Here is a 10,224-nt window from a genome sequence, read left to right as displayed (position 1 = left end):
ATTTATATAGTGCCAACAATTTTACACAGCACATTCACATCAGTCCCCGCCCCTGAGGAGCTTACAATCGAAGGTCCCTATCTCACATACATATGTACAAGGGCCAAATTTAGACAAGAGCCAAGTAACCTTCCAGCATGTCTTTGGAGTGTGCGAGGAAACCCACCAAGCACAGGGAGAACATGCAAACTCCTTGCAGATAGTGATCTGGCTGGGATTCAAACCAGGGACCCTGAGCTCTACAAGATAGAAGCGCTAACTGGCCTTGGTTTTGGTTTGCATGCACAGTCAGAAATCCAGGTTCAGCAAATGTCTAAGCAAACCAAACTCAGGGCCACCTGTGTCCCAGCAACCAATGACGCTGCATGACCTACACAGTGTCATAGATTGCTAAGATGCTAGTAGTTGGGCCACACAGCGTCATTGGTTGCTAAGATGCTACCGTGTTTCCCCGAAAATAAGACCTACCGCGAAAGTAAGTCTTAGCACTATTTTTAAAGGAGAACTATGAGGTGAGTGCTTTTCACTCACCTCATAGTTCTAGCCGACCTGTGATAATAAGACTGTCACATGTCGGCTCAGTAGATCGGGAGGTGAGCGGACACATACCGGCGTTTACTCACCTCTCGATCCTTTCACGGCTCTCTGCCGTGACAGGGGAGGGGCTGGATTCTCCCCTCCCCGATCCGCCAGCGCTGACTGGCGGATCGGACGGGGGCGGGTACAGCTGGCACTGCCTCTAGATAGGCAGAGCCAGCTGTCACTCACGCAGCTGGGCAGATCCAGACATAATTGTCTGAGCTTAGGGTGACGGGAGGACGCTAGTTTGTGTCCTCCCGTTACCCTAAGGAGAACTATGGGGTAAAGCCTTAACCTCATAGTTCTCCTTTAAACATTCCTGTAATATAATACCTACCCCGAAAATAAGACCTAGTTTGGGGTGGGGGCGGCCCAGAGAGCAACCAGAGTACATGGCGGGAACTAACCGCTGCGCCGCAGCTCCCGCATGCCGTCCCTGTCACGAAATCAACAGACACCTGTCTTCCTCAGCCTTTGCTCATAGAGCTGCCGCCGGGCAGAAAACTAAATTTCCCAGCAGGCATGCAGCACAGCGCGGCAAGGAACCTATGGCCAGTGGGGTCGGAGTGAGGTGACTGAGCCTCAGTCACTGAGGGAACTTCTGACTGGAGGTCCGTGCGGTCCAGCCTGGCGACAAGAGAGGTGGCTCCCTGGCGGGGATCCCACAGAGAACTGTGGACGGCATCAGAGAGGAGAGCTCCAGGACAGCTGCAGCCTGCAGGTATTGTGACACTGTGTGTGACAGTATTTAAAATAAGACATCCCCTAAAATAAGACCTAGTGTGTTTTTTTGGGGAAAAAAATATATAAGACAGTGTCTTATTTTTGGGGAAACACGGTATTGGCTGGGCCACACAGCATGATTGGTTGTTGGGTTGCATGCGACGCACTATGACAACACATGACACTGTAAGGCAGGGGTGGGCAACTCCGGCCCTCCAGCTGTGCTTTAACTACAAATCCCATCATGCTTCTGCCTCTGGGAGTCATAACTGTAACTGTCAGTCTTGAAATGCCTCATGGGACTTGTAGTTCCACAACAGCTGGAGGGCTGGAGTTGCCCACCCCTGCTGTGGAGCCACCTGTGTCCTAGCAACCAATGATGCTGTGCAATGCACACAGAGGGGAATTTATGAAAACTGGAGCCGACATAAACTGGAGCAGATTTCATTGCAACCAATCAGCTTCTATCTTTCATTTTCAAATCTCAACTGAGGAAACGGAAGAGAGATGCTGATTGGTTGCCATGGGCAACTGTTCTTGTTTCTGTCTGCTCCAGTTTTGATAAATTCCCCCTACAGTTTCAATGGCTGCTAGGATGCAGGCCAGTGCAATGCAACAACCAATGACAGGTTGGGGCTGCCTACCTCCTATCAACCAATTGCACTGTGCAGTTCATCTGCTAGCATCCTAGCAACCAAAGATGCATCGGGTTGGTCATTGGTTGCTAGGTCATGCCAGGTGCCTGGCTGTTATGCTGACTATGCAGGAAAGAATCAGGTCCTCATCTGTGTACATGTTACAGGTCAATTAGTCAAAGTGTTGGTGCATGAGGCTCAGCATGGCGGCCAGGCAACCAGCATTTTTTGAAAGCAAATGGCAGCCCCTGTTATTCCCTACAACAAATCCAACCAATGGATGGAGTGGGGAAGGTTTAGAACCTGTATCATCATGTATTGCCATCTTTGTCCCCTTGAGGAAGATTTGCACTCACTTCCGGTCTTGATGAAAGGCGTCAGAACAGGAAGTGAAGGAAAATCTTCCCAGCAAGGATGCCCATATTATTTTAAATCATTCCCAGCCCTACCCATGATGATGATGAGATGATGTCATCAGTCTGCTGCTGGTGATCAGACTGCAACACTGTAACTTTGTAGTGACAGCTCTTTAGGATGGAAATTCCTCTCACTTCGGGGAGATTTGCTTTTATTTCCCATTCTCAGGGAAAGGAAATCAAGATACATCTCCCCAGTGGATCTATACAGTACATACATGTTGCTCTATTCTATGACAGTGCTAGGAGGGGAGGAAAAGGATCAATTTTGCCCTGGCTGTCAGTGCTGATGTCAATGCAGGCAGGGTGGAAGGGGTTAAAGTTGTATTAAACTCTCAATCTTTTTCCCAATAATGAATCCAGATCAGACAAATACCCATGGCCCAGCATAGTTTTATTTTTACATCTTTGCACAAACACTTATAGTCGTCATGTTTCTGAACAGCTCCAACTCTCTCAGCTCTGCTTCTCTGAACTTCCTGTCTAGTACAAGATCACAAGGGACAGAGCAGTCTCCAGCAACTGTTAATCTACCAGCTTGGAGAATGGGGGAGGAGGGGAGTAGATTGCTTTGCTGAGTCTGTGAAGACACAGACAGCATACTAGCACACACAAGGGTAGCTCTATTGGACCCTGCAAGGGACATCAGGGCCAGTGCTGATGGGAGCAGCTGATTCTGCAGGAAACTAAAACTTTTAAACATCAAGAAGCAGCGTCCATTGTAAATTATTTCAACAGCATTTGAAATAGCTTAAAAACCTTTTGACTTTTATATCACTTTGATGTTGCTTTGGGATATTGTCGGGCAGGAAGGAGTTAATTTTACTCTGGGGTGGTTTTAGGCAGTAAGGTATTAGTTCTGCTCTGGGATGGTGTCGGCAGGAAGGGGTTAATGTTGCTGAGGGATGGTGTCGGACAGGAAGAGGTTAATATTGTGCAGGGATGGTGTTGAGCAGGAAGGGGTTAATATTGCTCAGGGATAGTGTCGGCAGGAAGGGGTTAATGTTGCTGAGGGATGGTGTCGGCAGGTACAAGGGTAGCTCTATTGGACCCTGCAAGGGACATCAGGGCCAGTGCTGATGGGAGCAGCTGATTCTGCAGGAAACTAAAACTTTTAAACATCAAGAAGCAGCGTCCATTGTAAATTATTTCAACAGCATTTGAAATAGCTTAAAAACCTTTTGACTTTTATATCACTTTGATGTTGCTTTGGGATATTGTCGGGCAGGAAGGAGTTAATTTTACTCTGGGGTGGTTTTAGGCAGTAAGGTATTAGTTCTGCTCTGGGATGGTGTCGGCAGGAAGGGGTTAATGTTGCTGAGGGATGGTGTCGGACAGGAAGAGGTTAATATTGTGCAGGGATGGTGTTGAGCAGGAAGGGGTTAATATTGCTCAGGGATAGTGTCGGCAGGAAGGGGTTAATGTTGCTGAGGGATGGTGTCGGCAGGAAGGGGTTAATGTTGCTCAGGGATGGTGTTGGGCAGGAAGGGGTTAATGTTGTGCAGGGATGGTGTTGGGCAGGAAGGGGTTAATATTGCTCTGGGATGGTGCTGGGCAGGAAGGGGTTAATGTTGCTCTGGGATGGTGTCGGCAGGAAGGGGTTAATGCTGCTCTGGGATGGTGTTGGGCAGGAAGGGGTTAATGTTGCGCAGGGATGGTGTTGGGCAGGAAGGGGTTAATGTTGCTCTGTACTGGTGTCAGGCAGGAAGGGGTTAATGTTGCTCTGGAATGGGGTCGGGCAGGAAGGGGTTAATGTTACTCTGGGATGGTGTCGGGCAGGAAGGGGTTAATGTTGCTCTGAGATTGTGTCGGGCAGGAAGGGGTTAATGTTGCGCTGGAATGGGGTCGGGCAGGAAGGGGTTAATATTGCTCTGGAATGGTGTCGGGCAGGAAGGGGTTAATGTTGCTCTGGGATAATGTCGGGCAGGAAGGGGATAATGTTGCTCTGTACTGGTGTTAGGCAGGAAGGGGTTAATGTTGCTCTGGGATAATGTCGGGCAGGAAGGGGATAATGTTGCTCTGTACTGGTGTTAGGCAGGAAGGGGTTAATGTTGCTCTGGGATAATGTCGGGCAGGAAGGGGATAATGTTGCTCTGTACTGGTGTTAGGCAGGAAGGGGTTAATGTTGCTCTGGGATAATGTCGGGCAGGAAGGGGATAATGTTGCTCTGTACTGGTGTCAGGCAGGAAGGGGTTAATGTTGCTCTGGGATAATGTCGGGCAGGAAGGGGTTATTAGCTCTTGGATTCATCAGAGCGGCCAGTCAGGCGTTAGGTGGGCGGAGCAATAACTGGTCAGGTGGGCGGAGCAGCGCGGGGAGAGGGCGGGGTGGAGCGAGGAAGGGAGGGACGGACGGACGGACGGTCAGGCAGCGCGCGCTCCCGTTCTCTCCTTTCGTGCTCGCGCCTGTCACTGTCCTGTCACCCGCCGGGGCCCCCAGTGCCCGCACCGCCCCGGGGCCCGCACTGACACTCATAGAGAGACAGCCGGGGAAATATGGAGAGAGACAGACACTGTGTGAGAGCTTCACCCTCTGAGAGCAACTCCGGAGTCAGTGCTGAGAGACACAGAGACCGCTGACACCACAGTGCTGGTACGAACACTGAGAAAGAGACCGAGACCTCACACTGACTGACAGAGAGACCTCACACTGACAGAGAGACTGCACACTGACTGACAGAGAGAGAGAGAGAGACACCTCACACTGACTGACAGAGAGAGAGAGACCTCCCACTGACAGAGAGAGACTGCACACTGACTGACAGAGAGACTGCACACTGACAGAGAGAGACTGCACACTGACAGAGAGAGACTGCACACTGACTGAGAGAGAGAGAGACACACCTCACACTAACTGACAGATACCTTACACTGACAGAGAGAGTGCACTCTGACTGACAGAGAGACACCTCACACTGACTGACAGAAAGACTGCACACTGACTGAGAGAAAACGTGCAATGATATACTGAGAGAGTGCACACTGAGTGAGAGACATCATACACTGAGAGGGAACACAGTGCAGGGGAAGGTTAGGAGAAAGAGAGTGTAAAGGTGAACAAAGAGTGGAGGAGAGAGTGCAGTGAGTGGAGGAGACAGGAGAGAGTGCAGTCAGTGGAGGAGAGAGTGCAGTCAGTGGAGGAGACAGGAGAGAGTGCAGTCAGTGGAGGAGAGTGCAGTCAGGGGAGGAGACAGGAGAGAGTGCCATCAGTGGAGGAGACAGGAGAGAGTGCCATCAGTGGAGGAGACAGGAGAGAGTGCCGTCAGTGGAGGAGAGTGCAGTCAGGGGAGGAGACAGGAGAGAGTGCTGTCAGTGGAGGAGACAGGAGAGAGTGTGGTAGAGTTCTGCGAGGAGTGGAGAGAGTGCAGTCAGTAGAGGAGAGAGTGGAGTAGACAGGAGAGATTGCAGTCAGTGGAGGAGGTTGGAGAGAGTGCAGTCGGTTTGGTAGAGTGCTGCGAGAGTGTAATCAGTGTGGTAGAGTGCTGCGAGGAGCAGAGAGAGATTGCAGTCAGTGTGGTAGAGTGCTGTGAGGAGCAGAGAGAGAGAGAGAGAGTGCAGTCAGTGTGGTAGAGTGCTGCGAGGAGCAGCGAGAGTGTAATCAGAGTGTGGTAGAGTGCTGTGAGGAGCAGAGAGAGAGAGAGTGCAGTCAGTGTGGTAGAGTGCTGCGAGGAGCAGCGAGAGTGCAGTCAGTGTGGTAGAGTGCTGTGAGGAGCAGAGAGAGAGAGAGAGTGGTGCAGAGAGCGCGGTGTCCCTGGCAGGGGCCTCTGTGTGTCCCAGTTGCTTTTCTTTGCTGGGAACAATGTGTGATTGTTGTGGGGGTGGGAGGGGGCAGCACTCCGCAGCACTCTGGAAGGTGGCAGATCCCAGTGAACAGCTTGCTGTGTCCTGTCCCAGGGATGACGAGCATTGTGCAGGATCTGACTGACAGGAGAGAGCTCCCCGCACTGCTGGCCCTTTAACAGCGATCTGTGAGTGTGAGTGTGTGTGAGTGTGAGGAGAGGTCTCACTCCGCTCTGCACTCCTTGACAGGTTCTCATCCAGCCATCAGAAGTGGCGGCTGTGACAAAGGGATATTGTGCTGGATTCAGCATGCTCACCGAGCCAGACGCACCGCCGGAGTTTGAGAGGTGAGTGCACTTTTGCTGCTACGTTCTCCCTGTGTGTATGTTCTATTGTCAGGGACCTGGATGTGCCCAGATTTCACCCTGCTGTGCCCGGACTATACCCACATCTGCCCAGACTCTGCCCTGGTCTCTTCACCCTGCTCCTTGTTCCTCCATGAGTCCACACTACACCCCGCTCTCTCCCATACTCCCTGCACTCTTCCCGTGTCTACCACGCTCTATGTTCCATCAGTCCAGCCTGTCTCCTGCTACACAGTCCCTGCGCTGTGCCTGATCTCTGCACCCTGCTCCAGGATCTGGTTACTTCTGCCCTTTTCCCATGCACCCCTTCCTGTGCTTTGTGCACCCTGCCCATCTCCATGCACCCTTCCCTAAGCTGCCTGCACCCTTCTCCGTCTCTATGGACCCTTCTCTATACTGTGTACACTCTGCCTGTCTCTGTGCACCTTTCCCTATACTGTGTACACTCTGCTCGTCTCTGTGCACCCTTCCCTATACTGTGTACACTCTGCCTGTCTCTGTGCACCTTTCCCTATACTGTGTACACTCTGCCGTCTCTGTGCACTCTGCCTGTCTCTGTGCACCCTTCCCTATACTGTGTACACTCTGCCGTCTCTGTGCACCTTTCCATATACTGTGTACACTCTGCCGTCTCTGTGCACCCTTCCCTACACTGTGTACACTCTGCCGTCTCCGTGCACCCTTCCCTATGCTGTGCCCACCCTGTCCCTTCTCCATGCACCCTACCCTATGCTGTGTGCACCCTGCCTCTTCTCTGTGCACCCTTCCCTATGCTGTGTGCACCCTGCCTCTTCTCTGTGCACCCTTCCCTATGCTGTGTGCACCCTGCCTCTTCTCTGTGCACCCTTCCCTATGCTGTGTGCACCCTACCTCTTCTCTGTGCACCCTGCTTCCTGGCTCCCTACACAACAGGCTGTCGCGGTGTTGCCCTCTGCCTCCCTGGCTCTGCTTACACAACTCCCCAGCAAGCTGGGTTTAGGGTCGGAGCTCTGGCTGCACTCCTCGCAGGAGTAGTCCATCCCGGTACTGCCATAGCTGTAGTGGGCTTATAGCGGGCTAGCCGTTCATAGAGGCAGTTCCTGCAGAGTTGGTACTCTGAGAAGTAGCCCGCTTCCAGGAAGTGCTGGCACAAGTAGTGACAGTCCTTGCAGCTCTGTTGTGTGCACAGGGAGTCCCCCTGCCGAAGTAGTCTGCACAGAGAGTGCCGGTCGCCCACCAGAGTGGGGATTTTCCTAATCGACTGCTCTTGGAGCCTGGTCATCTGCCCAGTGTATGGCCAGCATATCCCTAATCTCTGCCAATCCCTGGATGCTCCGGACTGATCCCCCTCATCCTTCATCTCCCCTCTCCGTCTTCTTTTCACATTTCCTTCCTGCTTTCCTTTTCCATCCCAACCATTCTCCTCTGACATCCTGCGTCCATTTCACCCAGACCCCCCCCAGTGTGTCCGAACACCCGCTCACTGCCTACGTCCCCCCCATCCTCCAAACTTTTACATCCCTTCATGTCTGTGTGAACACCCCGATCTACCGTCCCAGTGTACGAACAGCACAAATATATTCCGCTTCAGGCAAATGTTTCCATTACAAAGTCACTCGTACATACTTGGCCTCATTCCTCAATTATCAGCGCCGTGAGTGTCACCCCGCAAAAGTCGGTCGGTGTACGCAAGTTTTTATTCTGTGTGTGTGATGTCCACAAGTGGCATTTGCTGGCATTTTGGGCTTTTTGTTTTTCCTAACGTGTAGCCGAAATGGAAAGGACAATGTGTGTAGAATGTCGGTGAGAGTTTGTCGTATTTTCTTTGTATATATATTTGTTTTCCTTGTGAACTGAACGCTTTGTTACGAAGTGACAGGCGAGAATCCATTTCACATTTTTCCAGCGTTCAAAGGTCGTTCCTCTATCAGCTCACACAGAGGATTCATATGTTTTTGTTTTTTTTCTTTCTCTCCTCTATTTAACTTGTAAGCGCCGGGCGTTGGGGACCTGTTTGCTCTCCCTTAATCCCATTACAGAATAATTGATTGAGAGTCGAGCGGCTCTCCCGGTAAAACATCACCCCTCCGGAGCAGCCGGCAAAGTTTTGGAAAAGTTTGGAGCGTTGGTCGCAGAGGCCTGACGTTTCCTGCCAATCGCTTGCTTTCTTCCCGGCTTACGGCTAGATCACCTTAGCGGATTCTTAATCTCGGTTGGCATCGGTCTGTCAGGCGTCCGGGTTTTTATCTCGTGCTGATTTAGGAGCAGGATTGCCGAGTGCATGTTTTTTGTTTTTTTTTTAATTCGTCGAGATAGTGTGACATTTTTTTGCTGCAAAACAGTGTGACAGTTTTCGGGAAGGCCGGGGTGATCCCTTCTACACCCGAGCTTTTGTCACGGTGTTGTTAGTGGCAGCTGTGTTTTTTTTTTTCCCCTTCCTCCCCTGTTCACTATTAACACGTCCCTTCCTATCACAGCAGATGCTTGTCAGATGTGCTGGCTAGTTTGCGCTCTGAGGTCTGTGATTAGATTTCGCTCGGCGTTCCCCAGGCGTGCTGGCTGACTGTCCTGTTCTGCTCCTCGTGGCGGTCACGACTGTGTTGCTCCCCTTCCCCGGTCCGTGCACACAGCAAGGCCTGCGTCTCCGCTCCTGGCATCCCTGGGGGTGGGGGATGCCTGCGTCCCTGACCAGCGTCGGCCGAGCCGGGAGGTGTGTTTCTGACTAGGTCATTGCGAAACGGATAACGCTGGGATGCCTGTGCTTTCCGACTGGTGATAAAAAAAAGCCATCGGACAGAGAGGACAAGTTGTCGCCCGCTGAAAGTTGTGTAAGTTTTTTTTCTTTTTGTACCCCTTGGCACATTATCAGTCTGTTTTTTTAAAACTTTATGGCAGCCTAGGTCGAAAACAAGTAAAGCGGCGACAAATGTGACATTGTGGCCCCTAGCCGGAGCCTGCGGAATGTATTGTATGTTTATCCCACCCCCCACTCCAGCCCTGCATGGAGGGGTTAAGATAAACTACTTGGGGGGAGTGTATTATAGGCTTGTATTTTCTACATCACAATTGCTGCAAAAAAAGGGCATTACACAAGCGGCAGGATGCCCCGCATCTAACAAAAACGCAGGTTGGAGCGAAAAAATATCTGCCGAGGAGAAGGAGGGCTGTAATAACTGACTCATTCGAACACCCACTGAATTTATTTTGGGGTTACGACAACAATGGGCAACTGTAAATCCCCTTCGGCGCCTTAGCCAGCTCTAGGGTCGGTGCCAGGCGTTGGGCGCTCATTGTTCCAGGGACACTGGGGGGGGGGGGGGGGGGGGTTGGCTGTTCACCTGCTCACCATTTTATCCTGTTCTCCTAAATTATTTTTCAGAAAAAAAAGAGAGGGAGGAAGAGAGAGGCATTCTCTGCCTTGTGTGCCAGTGAACCGCTCGCCCGGGCTAGTAAAAGGGTCTGCCTATTGGGTCAGGAGCGCCAAGCCTGTGTGTGATAAAGAGAGACGTCACATAGACGGATAACGCAATGGGGGCCCGATAGGAAAACTTAGAAAGTGAGTCTTGCTTCACGACGAGTGTCAGATTTAGCTAAACCTTCTGCTTTTTAAAAATTTATAATGGAAGCCCCAAATATGGGTCGTAGACGCGAGGTCACCCTGTGGGGTCTTCTGCGTGTTGTGAATATTGTGCCTTTCCTTATCTGTTTCCAGGTTTCCAAATCTCCCCCACTTCCCCTCCTCTTGTTG

The 10,224-nt window shown here is 51.4% G+C and overlaps 1 protein-coding gene across 1 annotated transcript in view; it reads left to right on the top strand.

Moving 5' to 3' along the window:
• The first annotated feature begins 4,809 nt into the window (after positions 1 to 4,809).
• The window catches only part of SOX5 (SRY-box 5), a 230,170-nt gene continuing 224,755 nt past the window's right edge, over positions 4,810 to 10,224 (top strand). Inside the window, exons 1-2 of the mRNA XM_018560020.1 lie at positions 4,810 to 4,945; positions 6,382 to 6,479. Coding sequence (XP_018415522.1) covers positions 6,442 to 6,479 — 38 coding nt within the window. The 5' untranslated portion in view covers positions 4,810 to 4,945; positions 6,382 to 6,441. The remainder of the gene's footprint in view (positions 4,946 to 6,381; positions 6,480 to 10,224) is intronic.

Source organism: Nanorana parkeri, unplaced genomic scaffold (genome assembly GCF_000935625.1).
Source record: "Nanorana parkeri isolate BGI_ZX_2015 unplaced genomic scaffold, ASM93562v1 scaffold426, whole genome shotgun sequence".
In the NCBI taxonomy this organism is placed as follows: domain Eukaryota; kingdom Metazoa; phylum Chordata; class Amphibia; order Anura; family Dicroglossidae; genus Nanorana; species Nanorana parkeri.
Note: the sequence above shows the minus strand (reverse complement) of the source record. Positions and strands in the feature narration are given on the sequence as shown.